General features: G+C 33.8%; 4 protein-coding genes across 4 annotated transcripts in view; all 4 read left to right on the forward strand.

Annotated features, from left to right (window-relative positions):
* Nucleotides 1-1,857, forward strand: part of HELRODRAFT_168070 (hypothetical protein) — a gene marked incomplete at both ends in the record, with an annotated part of 4,723 nt that extends 2,866 nt beyond the window's left edge. The window contains 3 exons of the mRNA XM_009013760.1: nt 1,147-1,203; nt 1,546-1,589; nt 1,699-1,857. Coding sequence (XP_009012008.1) covers nt 1,147-1,203; nt 1,546-1,589; nt 1,699-1,857 — 260 coding nt within the window. The remainder of the gene's footprint in view (nt 1-1,146; nt 1,204-1,545; nt 1,590-1,698) is intronic.
* Nucleotides 1,858-3,764: 1,907 nt separating this feature from the next.
* On the forward strand, nt 3,765-6,155 carry HELRODRAFT_168071 (hypothetical protein; the record flags this gene model as incomplete). The annotated part of the gene is made up of 3 exons (XM_009013761.1): nt 3,765-3,783; nt 3,937-5,379; nt 5,962-6,155. The coding sequence occupies 3 exons, from the start codon at nt 3,765-3,767 to the stop codon at nt 6,153-6,155; spliced, it is 1,656 nt and encodes a 551-aa protein (XP_009012009.1).
* An 8,208-nt stretch (nt 6,156-14,363) lies between these two features.
* On the forward strand, nt 14,364-14,756 carry HELRODRAFT_168072 (hypothetical protein; the record flags this gene model as incomplete). The annotated part of the gene is made up of 1 exon (XM_009013762.1): nt 14,364-14,756. The coding sequence occupies one exon, from the start codon at nt 14,364-14,366 to the stop codon at nt 14,754-14,756; it is 393 nt and encodes a 130-aa protein (XP_009012010.1).
* Nucleotides 14,757-19,469: 4,713 nt separating this feature from the next.
* On the forward strand, nt 19,470-20,342 carry HELRODRAFT_168073 (hypothetical protein; the record flags this gene model as incomplete). Its single annotated transcript, XM_009013763.1, has 1 exon — nt 19,470-20,342. The coding sequence occupies one exon, from the start codon at nt 19,470-19,472 to the stop codon at nt 20,340-20,342; it is 873 nt and encodes a 290-aa protein (XP_009012011.1).
* Between the last annotated feature and the right edge of the window lie 1,252 nt (nt 20,343-21,594).

The following is a 21,594-nucleotide window of genomic DNA, read 5'->3' on the forward strand; positions in this document are numbered from 1 at the left end:
GAAACGCAGTGATCTTTATAAATAATTTATAACATATTAATTTATAAATAATTGTATATATATATATATATATATATATATATATATATATATATATATATATATATACAGTATTGTATAAATTCTGCCAATTTGTTGGCATTAATCAATTTGAAGCTATGTATACATATATATACGGTATTGTATGAATTCTACCAAATTGTTGGCATTAACCAATTGAATATAAAATTATTATCCATGAAGTTCATCATGAAAATTTAATGAAACTGTTGTTATCCAAATTCATCAGGCAAACTTTAAATTGTTTAATGCCTACAATTCGGTATTATTCATACAATCAAAAAATCAAAATACTTTATATATATATATGAATATATATATATATATATATATATATATATATATATATATATATATATATATATATATATATACATAAACAAGACTCACATGGTATACGCTACATATATACGTATATAATGTATGCTATCATAAACACTCATAAATAAATAACTATATATATATATATATAATACAATTTATATATATATATGCAATATATATATATAATACAATATAAATATATATATATATATATATATAATACAATGTTGGGTAATATTACTCCGACGATATAGAAGAAATCTCTTTCAAAATTTTATGTTGCATCCTGCTTGAAACAAATATTTTTTTACGACGGCACAGGTAGAGAAAGAGAAGAAGGGAGGGAAAAAGACGGAGAAAGAGAGAGACAGCATGTGAATTGAATATGTAACTTGTGAATCTACTCATTGCGCACATTGGATATGGTAGTGTAGATGGGATTTCCTTGCAATTGAACTCGGTCACTGCAACAACCGGACCATTACACCATCTTACTGCCGACATATATACATTAAAGACGTTTTAAAAACAGTTTTCTCACCAAGGAAAATATAGAATCATCCGAAATTATCGTTGGCTCACGCTTATTAGAGGGTTCGAAAACATGGCAAGCAAAATTAGAAACTGTGGAAATTTTTCTCTCATTACTCATTAGGAATGTGATGCGTCTGACATGATTGACCACTGGAAAATGAACAGTATTGGGGTGGTATTTCTGTTTTCCTTATTTCTTAAAAATAATTTTGTGTGATAACCGACAAGGGACAATTGATAGTCTTTTTGTGGACAGCAAATTTTCAGATTTAATCGTTAGTCAAAGTTAGTCGGCATTAAGAAGTAGAGATACGGCAGCAGCAACTATCCAATACTCAAGTGAAGCGGTTTTCGATTTAAGCTGATATGCTGAAACTATATTTAGTTTGTACATTTATTTATTTGTATAAATTTCTTTGACTTACTTGGACTGATTTTAATATTTTTTTGTTTTTTATAATTTAGTGGTTGTTGGAGTTGTTTAATTGGATAATGGATATTGGATAATATATGGGTTTTGTAACCTGCACTCAGCATTTTTTATTATGTTATACACACATACACAAACATGCACTGCACACGCTCAAACACACACACACACACACACACACACACACACACACACAGATATTTTTCAACGCATAGGCAATGAGACATACAAGCATGAGCATGTGCACACGTGAAAAGGTTGCAACACAGACAGACGTGCGGTTGTGCATGCATGCATTTGTGCACATAATCATGACGGAATCCATTTTCCATTTTCTCTCAATGCGCCAGAGCAATGCACAGGGGAGAACTGGACTTAGTACTAACTTGACTTTATGTTTGACTCATTTCTCATTCGAGTTGCACCTCTGGGAGGTCAAAAGCAATTTGCTTTCTTGTTTATACACTGTGTGTCGGGTAGTCTTGTTGCTGTTGTTGGGCTCCTGCTAAGATATCCAGCAAGATATCCAATAAGATATCAAACAAAGTATCTAGTAAATGACCCAACAAAATAATCAGTACCATATTCAATAAATAGGATATCTAATAAATTTTTGATAAGATATTCAATAAGACATTCAACAAAATATCTAACAGGATATCCGGTAAAACGTTCCAACAGTTGAACGACATATCAAATAAAGCATGTAACAAATAAAAATACATTAAATTGCTCATTGATAACAAATAAAATTTTTATTTTTTGAGTACATCGATGTTAATATTTAAATATCTATTTTAGATATCAGTCTATAACATCAAAACTCTTACTGAACGAAACAAATGAACCATATATGTACAATGTAGTCAGTTTCGAACGGTGTAGAGAATTATATATTGTTTGGCGTAAAATATTATTAATACGTGATCCAAAACAAACAAACTCTGGGAGTTAGTTATGCCTCCCTAGTGGCACTGCACAAAAATTCACTCATCAAGTCTCCATCCACCGGGAGTGTACGCTCAAATCCACACAACTTTGTTGATGTTTATCCAATTTTTTATCATTTTGTCTCTGCAACACAAGCGCTGAATGGTTAAGCAAATGTTTACATCTGCACTTGTACACCGAGGCAACTGTAATGTATGCATTACACGCGTACACATCAAAACAATCCACACGCGGTGCTCGAGTACACGGTTAGGACTTTATAAATTTTTGGACCTTTTCTTTGCAATGTTTTTTTAAAATGAAAAATTATCTCCTATAATATAGGAACATTATATGAACCTATATGAACATTAAAAACAACGCTTCCAGAGTTGAATGCTACTATAAATGAGATAAACAGTCTAAACCGTTTTTTAAGCATACTGCTGTCATGTCATTATAGTATCGCTTAGGGATGAAATATTTTGTTGTATTGCGGCTTTTTTAAAAGAACGGTTTGCGTTTTGAAGCTTCATATGTAAAAAAATTTGAAACAGTTTCCTATGGTAAAGATGACTTTTTTATTTTTTCACGAATTTATATTAATTCAACATTTTGCTGTAAATATAAGTTAAACATTTTAAAAGTTTACAAAAGTGGATAGATAAGATCTTAAACATTGAACTCTCTATATATTTAAACGATGAGTGATCGTCTGATGAGATCTCGCATATGCACTGGCCTCAGCACATGCACTTCTGTCCTTTGCACTTGTTTTACGTAAGCTTATCATTACTTTATTATTTTGAGTTTAAATAAAATTCTACTTATCTATTATAACTGCAACCATTCATAGCAACAACCACAACATCAATTATAATAACAACAACAACAAAACAGCAACAATGAGACTAATGATTACTGCTTCTGTTTAAACTATTCATAAGATGAGCAAAATAATCGTAGTGTAAAAATCATGTCAGTGTCAAGCAAAATTTTTGAAAGTTTCCTAAAAAAATTTTGTTGAGAAATACGAAGCAGAATCGTAAAATAACACAAAAATGAACAAACAGGTGTTTTGGATATTTCTCTTGAAGAAAGCATGGACACACATGGCGACATTGTGCCACTAAATTTCAGCTTTAACAAAGGCTAGTTATATTTTTTGTTTTATTGGAATGTTTAATATTTCATAAAACTGAGTTCATTCTCACGTTGCGTTAAATCCATAACAATTTATTACTTTGATTGCTTCCAAATTAAAATTAACAAATTTAATTTTTTGATATATTTTTGCGATTTAAATTTATTAAATTTAAATCAATTAAAGTCGTTGTTCGTTATGATTTTATGTATTTGTTTGATGAGTCGTGTCAATTTATTTGTGTGTGTGTGTCTATGTGTGGGTGTATAAATAAGTATGTGCACGAGAATGCCTCCAAATTTATATTAGTGAGTGAGTGTGTGTGTGTGTGTGCCTACTGCCATGGCGTGTATGTTTCAGGGTTAATAAGATGATAACGTTGTATATAGTGTCTATCCAATAAGAGTTTTTTTTTTAATTTTTATAATTTAGTTTAAGAGTTTTGTTCAAACAAAACAACAACAATACAAACAAAACAACAGCTACAACATAATAATACCAACAACTCCAACAGATGAAGGACATATCATTCACAACCTTCCATCAAAAACCCCAAATGATTTCAACAATGTAAAAATTAAAGACGGCGATATCGATAATGCTACCATCGACAACAACAACAACAGCAACAAAAACAACATCAATGCCAACAACAGCATTAACATCGACAACAATAACAACAGCAACAACGACAATATAAATAACAACAACATAGACGACAAAATCAATAAAAGCAAAAATCACTTCAACGAGGATGATGACAACGAGGACCAGAAGCACATTGACACAAATTTAATATTAGGAGGTAGCAGCTCAAAAAGCTGGAAGGAGAACAGTAGGAATGCATCTGAGCAGAAGAGGCCAGCAAGCATCATGCAAGACGGTGACAAGTCAATGCATGTCAGTGATTTCAATCTTAATGAAAATCACCATGTCCAAGAATGCACCGAAAAAGTTTTTACTAACAAGGAAAAAAAATTAGTTACTGATGATAATATTGTTAAGATTGAAAACAACACTTCCCATTCCGAAACCGACAACAACAACAGTGTTGAAGTTCAAAACATGAATTATAATTGTTTACCAGGAGCAGCAACACCACTACCAACAACAACAACAACAACAACAACAACATTGCCAACAACAACAAATACAAAAGCACTAGCACAAATGCCATCGCTCCAAGACCAACCTGTCAGTGCGTGCATCGATGTTGTTGAGAATGGTGTTGTTAATAATGCCTCCTTCAATGAGAATGCTAACTTGAGTAACAAAAATTATGGTGTAGATATTACGAATGATGTTTTCATAAACGAGCACAAAGGTTGCAACGTTAATGGATTCAACAAATCAAAAGTGGAATTTTACAACAAGAGAGACTTGAAAATCCGTCTTGATGATGCACTCAACAACAAAAACAACATTTGTTACAGTAGTACAAATGTTAAGAACAGCAAAAGCAGCTATAACTACAGCAGCCACAGCAACCACGGCAGCCACAACCACAGTGGCGATAACAACCACAACACTTACAGCAGTAGCGGTAGTAACAAATATGACAGAAACAACAACCATCTCTCACTAGTCATCAACAGTAAACAATTTTCAGAATCATCTGATAACAGTAACATTAATTGCAGTAGCATCAATACAAATGTGAAAAATACTGTAAGAAATCTTAACGACACTAACATCAGCTGTAACATTAAGAGTAACAATAAAGTAATGATTGACAAAGATGACGACGAAAAATATCTAAAACAGCAGAACATGCAACATTCAACACCAACATTGACTCCAACATCAACTTCAACACCAACTCTAACATTAACATTAACATCACCTTCAACATCAACATCGAGAACCAGAACAGACGATTACTACTGCCAGCTCTGTCATTCTTCTTTTCCAACGCTACTTCATTTTGTTGAACATCGCAAATACGCATGCGCCAGAAGTTAGTTTAAGCTAGTTGTCCGTTTGTTTGCCTGTGCGCTTACTTGTTTGTTTATATTTTGTTTTTCTGTCTGTCTGTTTGTTTGTTTGTATGTTTGTCTGTCAGTTTGTTTGTTTGTTTGTTGTCATTTGTTTGTTTGTTTGTTTGTTTATTCAAACGCTTCGTCAAAGATTCCATTTCTTAAACTCTACCTAATGCACATCATGGCAATGTATTTTATAGCACTCACTCTATCGCATGATAATTCTTGATTATTCATTAATGAAATTGGTAGTGAGTTTAAAACTAAACCTGCCACTGGTAGTGGGGGTAATAATATTAGTTGTTGTTTTTGTATTAGTAGTAGCAACAGCAACAGCCGTATTAGTAGCTGTAGTATTAATGATAGAAAAACTACAGAAATAGCAGTAACTTTGGTAATAATTTGAATAGTGCAAGAAGTTACTTGAGTAGTAGTGAACAGTTGTAGTAAAGAAATGGCAACGACATAAAATTAATATTTTAATGAATATCAGGAATGAAAATAAAATCAATACTAACTTAGAATAGAACAACCACCTTACAACGACAACATCAACATAGGATCAACAACAATAACATCAACCCCCAACATCAACATAGGATCAACAACAACATCTATAACATCAACCATCAATAACATCAACAACAACATCAATAATAATCAAACCACTCCCCCATCGCAGAACGCAGCACAACAAAAATACATTAACAGCTACAACAAACCGAGCCCAAGAATAGAACCGTTGTGTTTATGATACCTCTGAAGCACCTTCCTGTGTATCGAAGGTTCCCATGGGGTACCTAAAACATGCGGCTGAGATGCGTTCTGTTTCAATACTGAACAATTTAACAGGAGGCAGTGCGTTTTACATGTGCAATTACATTTTAATGAAGTTTGCGTACACACCTATACACAACACACTATGCGTACATGCTGCGTAGCGTTCTACGTGCTGCCTAGTACATTATGTTCCAAATGATACCTTGAGTGATGCAATACACAATAAAAAACGTGTAACACCATATGTGTTACACGTTATGCGATGCACATCCTGTATAAACAACATTAGGTGCATGTTATATATTGTGACTGAATGGAAATGTTTCAACACAATTTCTTTAATCTCTCTTTACAGACGTATACACAAACGCATACAAGCACGCATACACGCACGCACGCACAGATATAAATATATTTATGTTTATTATTTGTTCAATAATTAATCCATTTATTAATGTTATTTTCACACAATGAAACACGCTGATCTTAAATCGTGATTGGCGCGTGCGAAGTTGCAACTATTTTTCAGACCTTTCATCAACATCAATATGGGTCAAAAGGCTGATGTCTAATAACGAACCACATATGTATAATCATGTGTCTGGTATGTGTGTGTGTGTGTGTGTGTGTATGTGTGTGTGGTGTGTGTGTGTCTAAACTAAAAAAACAAAACGCGTATGTGTAAACTAAACAAAACCAGATAATTTTTATTAAAAAATTACGCGCCTTTTGAGACATTCATTCAGATTGATTATTGCACTCCCTTTTCAAAAACAAGCCTCTGGTTTAGAACTAGAACCCATCTGTAATGGTCTTAAATTCAACCACATGAAGTCTGCCTTGCGAAACTTAGTTATTCAAAATAGCTTTTTTCAATAATTCAGAAATACAACAAAACCACTCACTTCCCTGTCTCTCATCATTAAAAGTCCACTAAAAGACCCCTTCTCAACGTTCCCCATCTTATTTGCGCGTAATTTCTTGGATAGTTTACGTAATGAAGGTGAAGGGAAGGTCATTGCAGTCAAAGGCTATTGATAAAGAACAGTTCTTATAGTCTAAATTTTTGTTTTTAACATTTGAAAAAGTTTTCCAAACATTTTCATGGAGTTACTGGTCTCCGGCTGGGTGTCATTTCAAATAAATTTCTTCTTCTGCTAATGTCCAATGAAGTTCGTGTGACATTCTGTCGAGTTCAAAACCGAATCTCAATACAAATAACGTCAAATATGTAGCTGTTGTATTGCAATAATCATTGTTCGCCAGATATTTGTAGATTCTTCTGCAAGATAACTTCTGATCGCTTGATTAAGTGGTTGTTGAGTAAGACATCTGGTGCGAGCTTCTCTAGAAAAACTTGGGGAAAGAAGAATTATGCCAAAGTTCATTACTAATTCGTGCGTGCAAGATTTATTCAAGTTCAGTTGTTGCTTATTTTCTGACATCCATCACGCTTGAGATGCTGGTTGATGGTCAACAGTCGAAGTGTTTGGGGCAAGTCATTCAGTCATCATACGTTGTCAGCCTACAACTACTTTCACAAAAGTTTGCCTGTTCTATATCATTACAAATTCTCTTAAAATTATAAAAAGAAAATAAAATTTCAAGAACTGAAGTCTAGGGCAACCCGTGGTGCAAGGCTAGTGGGTCTTGTTTTGAATTTAATGAGTCTTGTAATGAGTCCTTCTATGGGGAAAAACATTAAAAATTGTGGATATATAATTTTCTACAATTTGGTACTTTTGCATTTGAAAAATTGTATGGGTGTTGGGTGATTAAATTTAGGTTCATAGTTGACATGCACTCAAAGAAGATTGAAACTTTTGAAACATTTTGTTTTCATAAGACAAGTGCATTAATATTTTTAATATACTGTTCTAATATATTATAATAAATTAATTGTAATATTTATGTGCAGACTATTATTTACTTGTCAAAATTGTTTAAGCAATTTGAAACGAATGTATGCAATTTGTTACAGAACAACATTATTACATTATTATTGCAAAACAAAATTATTTCGCATAATAATTTAAAGTGATGTTAGTTGCACCTTTTTTCAAATAGTGCCCAAAGCCCCAATGTTTATGTACATGATATTAAAGCAGAAGTAAGCTTCCCTCGCCAACAACTGCAGCAGCAAAAATAACAACCGCACTTTTTCAATTTTTCTTAACGCATGTTGTTTTAAGTGCGATCATCTACGAAGAGTTTGCTGCACCTTCCCACCACACACCATCACACACCCACCTTACATCACACATAACACCACACATCACCCATTACCCACCACCTACTCACCAACCCAGTGGCGATTAGGGGAAGCCTGGGAATCGGGGACACTTCCTCTCTCGTTGTGAGCAGAGCAGTTTTTTAATAAGTCAGCAACACTACCACAAATTTTGCCCCCCTCCTAAAAAATTTTGGTTACCCCCCATAAAAATTTTGCCCCCCCCCCATAAAAACTTAAACATTTTCACAATTTCAGCACCCTCCCCATCAAAATTGTCTAGATCCGCCACTGCACCAACCAACCACCACACACCAACAGCTCACACGCATTGCTTCACTATATTCTGTCTCGACGTTCAGAAAACAAATAAAAAAGTTGCACATGTTTTTCACTCTCCGTATGCGTTTGGTGTGTTTGATGTGAACATTCAAATATAAACAAATGTATGCACGTATAAAATGCATAAAAGGTTTTTACGTGCACACACACACACACATACACACACACACACACACACACTCACAAACTCAAAATAACTTTCTTACTTAGTTACATGATCACATACACACACATGCGCACATCTCCATTTATTTATACACACGCACACGTATATATTTACAAAAAAACGCCAGTGAACTTATACATGCACATAGAAGAACACATACACTTTACATAGCATCAGACACGCACACACATGCACTCACATATATAGAAACTTTCCAGCTGGGCAGGTAAGTTCAAAACGGTGGGAAACTTCGCATAACTCAGCGGAAGTAACGACAGGATATTCATTTCTTTGGACTCCATGTTGCTCTGCTGCACCTGCTGTGAATCTAACTACGCTCATGTAATATGATTACATCTCTGCTTATTATGTGTTTGTGTGTGTGTGTGCATGCGTAAATATAAATAAAAGTAACTATATATATATATATATACAATAAATGCATATACCATACAATTTATAGTACTATTAACATACGTACCTTATAATTTGTATGGTGGCTTTTATTTCATGATGAATACAAGTAGGAGACCAGCACAACAAACGCACGTATATTCACACATCCACAGTAGCTAAAAAACCAACTCAACAGGTGATTCGAAGACCAAAATGGGAGTAAAATTTTAACTGAAGATTATCATTCATTCTTTCTCAAGAGTTAATACCGTAGTAAATCTTTCATTGAACGGAATACAATGTTAATAGCAACTTTAAATTGAAATCTAAACTAAAAAAACTAAAAAATAATATAATAATCATATTATCCGAACATTTATTGAAATCTTCAATACGATCAGAATACGCCAGGATGTTGTTAAAACAAGAAACTCGTCATGTAGCATTGATATTGTTGTAAGCAGACAGAACATTTGCCATGCAAGCAAAATTGCATTTTATTGTGCGAGTAGCAAGCTGTTAAATCTGTGAAATATTAGGAATGCAGTAGTCGTTTGGCTGACGATGACGTACGAGGTAGGTACCTGTTAATGATTAAGCGCTGTCATCGCCATCAACTTTCATTAGTACTAATTGAGCAGTCAAGTATTTCTTACTGTCGTTTGTTAGTTCACACTCATTCTTTCATTCCTTCCTTTGTGCACTGTTTGTTTTCTATTCAATAATTTCCACATGTAGTCAGTACGCACACACGTAAACACAGACACAGACACACACACACAAACACACAAATATGAGACAGTATATATATATTGGATTAAGACTGTCAAAAATGCAGTTATTGATGAAAATCCCAGCATGTTCCGCGTTAGTTATCTTTCTGTTTAATTTTTCGGTTTTAGATAGTAAATAATTGTCAAGTTTTTTAAGTTTAAAATCAAAATTTGTATTTATTTTAAGTTTAATAGAACATTTAAGCATGATAGAACAAAAAAGCTTTTTTCGATATTCCTATACCAACTTCGGTGCTCGAATTGATAAGTTTTATATTTGGCCAGATGCTCAAGCATATATATATATATCCTGTGCCTCAGATCACATGCCGTAATTGATCGTTACATTCACGGGTGAGACATCTTTCAGTTTATTTTTTAATACGTGAAATTCTATGTTCATTAATATAACAAATTTTCTTATAATCTTGTATCCTCTGAAAAACATATCGGCATTTATTTCGTATTTATTCAAAATTTTAATCAGCATGATTAAAAAACGATATGATAAAAAAAACGAGATTGTGCATATTAACTTAAATTGAATTAATTAATTATTTAGTGCAAGTTAACTTAATTATGCACCAACGTTCAAATGTTATAGATGGAAAATATAAGGTCTAACAAACGTGATAAATTTATTACTTATTTTTGAGTAGTCTAAGATTGAACAAATTATAGAATGATTATACATTTTTAGTATTTATAAAATTACCACAAGTCGGCGAGTTAGCTCAGGTGGTAGAAATGCCAAATCTCGCGGTCTCATTTCACGATGACCTGGTTCGAATGCTGTCAGTCCGAAACTCAAAGGCTATCTAATATGTGTGTGACCCATTTCATGCGCGTGTGTACAAAATATGTCTGTGAACGGTAGAGTCTTTGGGACACAACAATCTAAGTATAGCATGATATGTTAGCAGTTCCGCGTATATCACCGCTCTTCTGATACAGTTTTGGCGAGCAATTTGTGGTTACCAAGTAGTTGTTAATTTATTTAAGAAGAACTGCTTAAGCGAACTCCAGGCAGTCTCAGTTCTCTCAAATGTTAAACAAAAAATCATTTTAAACATTCTTCAATTGTCTAACTTTTTAAACATTTTTCAATTGTCTAATCAGTAATTATTAAATTCTTCAAAAATTTATAACTTTTATTAAATCATGTATTTAAACAAAGAAACTTCAAACATCCAATTTCTCACCAATCGACTCCACATCTAACGTATGTTCATGCACATGAAATGAACTTCGGCCATTTCTTGAGTAACCAGCAAATAATATAATTTATTTGTCATTTTATTTTTTTCCTGCTCAATTTATAAGAAAATTTTGCAGAATAGAAATAGCCAATAAATCCATTCAAATGTTGAATTAGAAGTCAACCGTCATATGAGGAAGGGACGCATTATTTCCAGCATTTTATTTAAAATGGCTTTCCAGCAATTGTTAGCCATCCAGTTTGACGGACTTTTCTTTCAAAATTGTTTTCATTCATTCATTAAAGCTTTTATTCATCCAAACCGTCAGTTAGATCATCGATCATGAACAAACAACCGATCAACAAATTTACGTACCTTGAAATCTTTAAAAAAAAATGTTGATAATCAATAATTCTTTTGGTTGCCCGATTTGTATTTGCAACAATTGAATTAAAGCCGTTATAAAAATATACTAGCATACCATGCATGCATCTACTTCATCTATGAATGCACCACCATAATCTATGCATGCATTCACCATATTGTCATATACATACACATGCATCATATTACCATATACAGATGTACCATATTATCTAGGGATGCACCGAAGTTCGGCTCCGGCCCCGGCCAAAATCCGGCTTTTTTTTCAAATCCGGTCGAATCCGGCCCCGGCCAAAATCTGGCTTTTTTTCAAATCCGGTCGAATCCGGCCCCGGCCGGATTTGGTGGCCGGATTTAGGGCCGGATTTAGGGCCGGATTTAGGGCCGGATTTAAGCGTCTATCAACTTTTAAAAATGTTAGAAATAGAAAAAAAATTTTATTGAATTCAATTAATTTTATGTCAATAAGTTAATGGCTAAGGCTAAGCTGAAGGCATACATGACACATAATAACAACATCACTAATTGTGAGGTGATCTGGACAATTTTCTTTATGCTATAACATGGGTTATGCATAAATTATAAGCTGATCTTTGTGTAAAAGAACTTGTGCACGTGTATATACTATATATTGATAATTGCACATGACGGATCATATAGCTACATAATATATATATATATATATATATATATATATATATAAAGATATATATCTATATATATTTAGAGAGAGAGAGAGAGAGAGATACATAAGCACATAATTTAAGAACATGGTATGTTAAAGGTTAGGTATACATGACACATAATTACAACATCACTAATTGTGCGGTGAGCTGGACAATTTTCTTTGTGCTTTAACATGGGTTATGCAAATATGCATAAATTATAAGCTGATCTTTGTGTACAGAATTTGGCGTATCACACAACTTATTCATATATTTGAATTAAATAACTATTTGCTTGGTGTTATTTTTTGATGTTCAACATGTAGATAACCATAAATGTGAGTATTTTTTCTAACGTATGTAAAATGGTAACTAAAATCCGGCTCCGGCCCCGGCCGGTTTTTGAATTTTAAATCCGGCCAAGTCCGGCCCCGGCCGGATTTGAAAAACCTGAATCCGGTGCATCCCTAATATCATATACACATGCCCCACATTATCATATACGCATATACCACATTATCATACAGACATGCACCATCACCATCGGCACGAACACCATCATCAAGTTTGGAATCTTTAAAATGTTCGACTGATATGGGCGCTATGTTTTTGTATGTTCATCGAATGATATTGTCGTCGTGGGATGAACCGCGGAACATTCGCTATTAAGCACTCAAAATTGCTCTAGCTATGAAACTGTTCCTCTGAGATGCACTTTAGCATGGAAATAAAATAAATAACCTATCTTCAGTTCATTTACTTCTTCTACGTTGGGTGTGCCATGCATTTGTTTCTAATGCTTCCTTCATCATATCATTGTTCTTCTCGGCGTTGTTTGTCAATAATTTTATTCTTTCTTTCTGCTGCTTCGTTGGCTGGTCGGTTGTGTTGCTACTGGTCATCTCCTGTTTTATCGGTTTGATTGTTTTATTGCTGGCTATAAATGTTATTCACTATTCATTATTATTATTATTATTATCATCATCATCATCATTATTATCATTATTATTATTTCTTTGTTAATACGTATTGTTTCTGTTTCAGGTGGCCCAACAAGTTAAGCTTCGAGTCTCCTGCTTCTGTTTCAGACAAATAAAATATTTTTAGAATTGAATTGAATGAATTATTGTTATCTGTTGATCACTGTCTAAGCCGGTTTACAGATGATTACAGGGCTCATCTAAGTCCAAAAGATATCATCCAAGAAACGTTCTAAGGATATGTGCAGTTCCAAGTAGAGCATTTTTCTGAGTTTCTTCTTTTTTCGGTTTCCAGGTGTCATCTCTAAGCTTTTTATTGTCGTATCCGCGGGAGTTATTACTATTATTATTATTATATTTTACATCTTATTTATATACGCTCTTATATATGATTAATAATTTTTGAATTATTTCGTTTGGATTTTATTTGTTTGGCCAATAAAAGAATGTTTCCATCAATGAATATATTCACACACACAATAAGGAGTGGAAAAGATAAAATCTTAATTAAATCATTCTCCTTATTATTATTATATTATTATTATTATGCGGGTATATTACAAGAGAGTTGGCCGATTGGTGCAATTCACTGTTTTTATGCATAATTTATGTTTTTATTGTCGTAATTGGTTTTTAAAAATAGGTTCATTCTATTCGGAAAAATTTCTAGAATATTGTAGTTTTAATTTAAATTGGTTTTATTTCGGTTTTAATAGTTTAATTTATCGAATTAATATCGGGTTTTTAAATATCTGGTTCATAAATTTAAATATGGCTACTATATGTATTCACTGTAATAAATCATTTGTATCAATTGGTAGACATTCCTGGCGCTGTACAAAATTAAATACAAACTCAAATGTTAATATTTCTACTGTTATTACCGCATCTGTATCTCTAAACTTAAACGTAAACAATAGCTCTAACAATATTAACTCTAATTTCAGTAATATTAATTCAAATAATGTAGATAATTTATTGTCATGTTGTTGCGGGAAATATTGCAAGGGCCGAAGAGGTCTTATAATGCATCAACGTTCATGCAAAATGTTCAAAACACTGAGAGTTACAAATAAAAAATCAAACCATGAAAATGACTGCTCCAGTTTACCCTCTTCGCCACGGCTGCCAACCTCCGCTTCAGCATCCGACACTGATCCGTCGTCTACGTCAACAGAATCAACTGATGTCGATACATCTGAATCATTGCTTCCGGGAGTCAAATTGCCAAGAACAGAGGCAGAATGGACCGAAGCCAACGACTACTTTCGAATCCATCGAAGCGATTTCTCAGATTTCGGCAACTTGAACGACGACACGATCAAATTTCAAAATTTTATCTACAATTATTTCGCCACAAATTATGGTATAATTGAATCCCCATCCACCATGAAAGGAAATAATTTGAATAAATCAATTAAAATTAAAAAAAAAAGTTAAAACAACTCAAGTTCTTAGGCCACAAAAACAATAACTTCGACAAACAAGTTAGTGAAAAAAGTAAAGCTATTCGATTTAAATTAAAGTCAAAAAAATCGGCACCTAATGAAAAAACGCATGACATCTCAACGCAACTAAAACAACGGTTTTGGAAAACATGCAAATCGCTATTCAACAAGTCAACAAGTTTGTCACCTCAATTTAATTCTAACGAATGCAAGAAATATTTCCATTCAATTTTAAGTGATTCTCCAAACAATTAATTCAACCTTCCAAATTGGATACAAAATCTTCAAGAACCTGCAATACCATTTAATATAAATCCACCATCATATGCAGAAATTTCATCAATTATTCGCAAATGCAAATCTAAAGCATCTCCATGTGGTTACATTTGGGGCCCTTCAGCTTATTAAAAATCAAGGGCATGGTTCCAATTTGCTGACGACTCAGCAATCATCGCCAACAGCACAGAAGGTGCCCAAAAATTAATTGACTTAAACAAAGCTTGGTGCAAAGCTACCGGGATGAAAATGAGGATAGATAAATGCTGCACGTTCAGCATGAGGAAGAAAAATGGTAACTACGAACAATTCCTGCCGAGGTTGACAATTGATGACACCCCTGTACCGCAGATTCGCATTGGTGACCATTTCGAATATCTAGGTAAAATATACGATTTCGAATGCAACAATTCCAAAGCTAAAAATTTTCTGCTCAACAAATTACAAGGCATGTTGTCAACGATTTTAAGTCTGGACACCACAGCCCAGTGGAAACTTCAAATTTTACGTCGTTTTGTCCCAGCTCAAGTAGCCTTCGAACTGCGTATTTACGATATATCACTGTCATGGATTGCCAGCAAGTTGAATCCATTGATTAACGATGCCGTTAGAACTTGGCTGGCTTTACCAATAAGCAGCTGTCTATCTGAGATTCTTTCACTGCCGTACAAATTGGGAGGTCTGAACATCAGATCCCTGAAACATTATGCTGAATCATTGAGAGTGAAGCTTCGCAACTACCTTAAATCTAACGGTAACGAAGAAATGAAAAGTCTGTGGAGCGAGTCATTTAATGACTACACAAAAATAGACAACTTGCTCCCAGTCACCAAAGATATAAATCCCACTCTCCATGATTTGAAGCTCAAACAGCAAGAAAAGGTGTTCGACCATTTATCATCACTAAGCTCCCAAGGAATAGTGTTGAAGACAGTGAGGGAAAACATCAAATCAGATTAAATAGTTCGCTGGTCAAGGTCTACGGCCACAAAGTCAGAGGTTATTTACAAGTTTATTAGGAAAAGTATCATTCAACAACTTCCAACAAACTCCAACCTAGCAAGATGGGGCAAAACGTCTAAACCACAATGTCCGCTATGTGACGCTTATCAAACAAACAAGCATGTTTTGTCCAACTGTAGCTCCGTTGCAGCTTTGAAAAGATATTCAGATCGTCACAACAAAGTTCTCTCAATAGTTTTAGAAAATATTAAAAAATGCGCAAGTTTGGAAGTCTCGTTGTTTGCCGATCTGGAGTGTGAAGATTTTTCTCCAGTATCAACGCTGTTTAAACCTCTGCGCCCTGATATAGCACTGGTCCGCGACGACACGATCGAGATTTTAGAACTAACGATATGCCACGAAACAAATTTTAAAAAATCTAAAGAATACAAAATTGAAAAGTACTCTCAAGCCCTTCAACTTAATTTAAAGAGTGAATACAATAATTTTAAACTTTTAATTAAAACATTTGAAATTTCTACAATGGGTTTTTACAATACTTTTAATTTATCGCTGGTTAACTTAATTTGGTCGAACGATTTTAGAAACAATTTAATAAACTCTGTGTTATCATCATCTTACTCAATATATTGCGATAGGAATAATGAATGAACCTTATTTTTATTGACTATAATCCTCTGTTTGTACTCATTTTTGTCGAGTGATGAGCAAATTAGACTAACAGCCTATTAATTTAAATACTTTATTATATTAAACATTATTTTATATCTATCTTTATATTCATTTTGTGATATTTGATAAAATAAAAGCAGTGTTCCCATTATTCATTAATAATAACTTAAACGCTGTGTAAGCACTTTTGCTTTGAATGTTTTGAGAAATGTAACGGGACATATGTGTGCGTGTGTAAAAACACACTCTATTACATTAATATCGTTGATTGTTTGTTTTTGTGAATTATGGTAAATTTGAAAAAAATTATTAGTAGGTTATGTTGAAAATTTTGAAAAGTAAACAAGTTTTTTTTTAAATTTGAAAAGTTAACTGGGGATCTAGCAAATTAGCCTGTTTTTGGTTGTATCAAATTTTTTTCATTATGTGCTCCGTAAACTTATTCATTGATTTAATTCATAAAATCTACGTTATTGTTTTTTGTGTGAAACCTTTCAAATTTCGTTAAAGCATTCAACCGATGATGTTATCTGAATCTTTATTACAGCATTTTCTATCATTTTAACTATTTCCGGGCTGTCAGTGCTTTTCTGAAGCCATTCATCAGCCACGTCTAAAGCAATTCTTTCCCTATCGAAACTACTTCATCACACAAGACGCATCTGCAGGCCTTATTTCTTTGCGTAAAATGTCATCTTTCCTGAATGCCGTTATAGCTTTATTGTGACTGGATCGACCGAACTATCTGTGTATCTTAACATTGACGCTGCTTGATTCAGAACTCTCTGAGCTGCCCTACTCTTGTCTTCTATTGAATTTCTTCTTTTTTTTACAAAAAAACATCATTAGAAAATAAAACGTGTTTCTTCTTCAGAGTTCTGAACGTCCGTCGCTGAACGTCCGTCACCTGAACTACATGTAATCTGTTTTAGACGCTTCATTGAATGGTGGTACAATTCTTGTTGAATGTGTTGATGACTTTTTTTTTAATTGGACATAATACTTCGTTAGATACATCATGCCACATCAGCATAGTTTTATTTTTGTTGTTTATAGAAGTTTGTTGACGTTGTTTGAAGAATGACATTAACAATCGATGAGGCTGCAACAAAACACGAATTAAATTTTAATGCTGGTGTTGTGACTTATAATTTTCATTTGCTTTTAAATTTTATAATTATAATTAGATAAGCACAATTTCTGTAAAAATTAATTTAACAGATGACAACACATGGCAGGAACGAACCGACTGCATGTTGCTGGAGGAGTCATCAACAACTCAACAACAACAACTTCTGCAATATCGTAAAAAATACAAACAACAACATCATCATCACCAACATTATCAACAACATCAGCAACAGCAACAACAGGAGCAAGCTTATAAACTTGATTGTCTCATATGTTCCAATCAGTTTTCAACTTTCAATGAACTGAGAATGCACATGAAGGTTTGTCGCATTACTTTGCAGGCATTGTACTCTGCCATTTAAATTAAATATATAAATAGTAAATCTAAATATTGTTAAATATTAAAACACTTCAACATATTAGAGCTAATTTTTTCAAACAATCAATAAATTTTATCTTACAACACATATCATGGGCACATTATTATTATTGGTGTGTTTGTAAGTGCCCTTTAAAAAGATCTCAGAGGCGCTAACAAATATTGCAGTAAATTGCGTAGCACTTTACTAAAGCAATGCAATGAATGGAGAAAGAAAAACATTAGCACGGGTAAGCTTGGACAAAAAGATGGTATTTCAACCTTTTACGAAATTGAATAACAAACAACGCTAGAAACTTTTTGGAAACTGCCCTAGTATGAGCGTTAAAAGACATGTTATTATCAAAAACAAATCCCAGGTGGCGTGCAGATATGCAGAATTCAATGTCAGAATCAGCAAGTCTGATAGACTCAATGTTCACTTTTTCCAATTGCTGCCTAGCACCAACCGGTAAAAACTAAGCTTTTAAATGATTTAATTTAAGCCTATTTGCCATCACCCACTTATTAATTTTTGAAAGACATGATCTGAGTCTACAGACCAGATCATCAAAACGACAAAAGAGGGCACTAGCAATGATCTGAATATCATCGACAAAACCGTGATGTTTGAACTTATATCTATCATTAATTTTAAAAACATCTGCAGTGTACAACACAAACAGGTTATGGGTTGCGAACCGAAGCAATCTTTTTGCTAAAAAAATCGAGAAAAGTCCGAAGCATTAGATTCAACCCCATAAAGATCAGCACGATCTTTTCCAAGAGATTTGTTAATATTAGACGAAAAAAGTCTAGTTCAATTATTATTGTATAAAGCAACGAGATTTTTTCCAATAATCATTTTTTTCAATAGAAATAAATGCAAAGGTATCGTTTGAGTTGGTCGTAATTTCGTTCGGTCCATATTTTTTCTAAACTTTGCTGGATATTATCGAATTTTTCTCTTGTATTTTGGTTTGTCAAATGGACAAAATTTTGCTGCATTAGGTGATATAATTTTTGTTGGTTAATTAATTGCGGTTTAAATTAGTTTTATTTATTTCAATTTATCTAAATTTAATTATAAATAGTGTCTATTCGATAAAGATATAGTTGTATTATAGGATTGTCTCCAAAGTTGTATTGCTTGTTTTGAATTTCTGTATTGCTTTGCGCTGCGTGAAATTCTGTTTTTTTTTTTTTTTTTTTTTTCACAGACTATTAAACTGAACTAAATAATTGGCCATTAAAAATTTTTAAAAAATTTTTATTTAAAAAATCCTAATTCTGATACGTATCATCATGTCATCAACTAAACATCAAACAGCAATCCCCGTCGAGTCATTTGAAAGTATTGTGGCCAAAATACTAGATAAGTCAAATGATCACACCATGAAGTGCTTCGACAATCTGCTTAAGAAATCTAACGAAAACCTTGAAAAAGTCATAACTCTGTTCAACAGCAGTCTTGAAAAGATATTTGAAAAGTTTGACTCCAGCCTGACGTTGGTTATTGAAAAGTCAAACGAAAATCTACGCAAATCACTGGCTATCTCAGAGGGTTTAATGAGCAAACTTTTTGAATCAACATTGCTGCGAATGGAGGGCCTCAGTAATAGCTTCGAGCGAGCGGTCCGAAGTATGTCAGACGCCGTCACTGATTCGATGTGTCAACTTCACAATACTATGTCCACATTGTCCACCAGCGTCTCTGAGTGTCAGAAACAGGTATTGAAGCTCAACGAGACACCGATGATTGAGCAGATGACCAAGGCTTTGTGGATAGTTGAAAGAGAGCGTAAAGATGAGGAACGCCGAGCCAATAACGTGATCATTTCTGGTCTTGTGGAGCAATCAGGAATCAATGACAGAGATATTGTGCTGGATCTCTGTGAGAAACATCTGACGATCAAACCACAGGTCATTAAAACACGTCGTATTGGCAGCTCAAGGCTATGTGTTACCTTGTCCGGACCATCGGCAGTAGATGATTTAATATTCTCTTCCAGGATCCTACGTTCAAAGACTGATACGAGGAATATTTTTATAAACTTTGATTTGTCAAAAAGACAGGCAGAACAAACTTACATCAAGCGCCAGGCACGACGCCTTGCCAAATTAGCCGGTGACAAATCTAAAGCGGAGGAGACTGACAAAGGACAGCCCTTTCGTTAAATCAGGCCTCTTCGGTTGGCCTTAACTAACGTCAGAAGCTTACAAAATAAAAAGAACGACTTAATTTTATTTCTATCGTATTATGATCCGGATATTTTTTCTGTTGTTGAGACATGGCTCTCTCCGGATGATTGTGACAGCTTGTTTTTACCTCCCGGATACGTTTTTGTTAGAAAAGATCGTAGATCACGTGGTGGAGGCGTGGGCTTTATCATTAAAAACTCAACATCTTTCAAAGAGGTCATAATACCAACTAAATACTAGCACATCGAAATAGTATCTATTGATATTACCATATCATCTACGCATCACCGCTTCATATCATACTATCGCCCTGGTGGTTTTGACTGGTCGGCTGATGATTATGCCACTGATAGCATACAATGCATTAGAGAGCTGTGTAGAGGTCATGTCAACTGTCTGTTAGGTGACTTCAATCTTCCATTCATCAACTGGACCAATTATTCTTCACCAAATAACTCAATTTATAATTCATTTATTCAACTTTTCAACGAACTTGGTCTGCAACAACTGGTTGATTAGCCCACTCGAGGTCAAAATATCCTCGACTTGGTACTTTCTGATGATTCCAGTTTACTGGCCGAGTTAGAGATTATCAGTCCGCTTGCCTCAAGTGATCACAACATCATCACTTTTCAAATCAACTGTTTCATCAACAACCCACCAGACGTCAACCCATTCATCAAAACGTACTCCTATGATTTTAACAGTGCTAATTATAATGATATTAATAATTATTTGTCTAATATAAATTGGAATTATCATTTTCAGCACTGTTTCAATGTCAATATGTGTTGGGACACATTTGAACAAATAATCAACCACGCAATATCGATTTTTGTTCCCAAAATTGGACGTAGTCAATCACCGTCTCAACATCAAGCTCCTAGGGCACTTCGCTTATTATACAAAACTAAACTTTATTTTTGGAGGAAATGGAAAGCAAGTTCAAATCCAGTTGATAAAGAACAATATTTGAGGATTTCCTGTTACTGCTCTAACTTAGCCAATCTACACCGCAAAAATAAAGAAAACCAATTGCTGTCTAAAGCGAATGTTAAAAATTTTTATCGCTATGTCAATAACAAACTGTTTTCCAAGCCCTTGATAGCCAGCCTCCAAATTAACAATAACAACAATACAAATGGTAATATCAGCAATAATAATAATAATTTTGTTGTGGTTAATAACAGTAATAATAGCGATGGTAAGATTAATGATAGTGGCGAGA

The sequence above is a fragment of the Helobdella robusta genome, assembly GCF_000326865.2.
Source record: "Helobdella robusta unplaced genomic scaffold HELROscaffold_12, whole genome shotgun sequence".
In the NCBI taxonomy this organism is placed as follows: Eukaryota; Metazoa; Annelida; class Clitellata; order Rhynchobdellida; family Glossiphoniidae; genus Helobdella; species Helobdella robusta.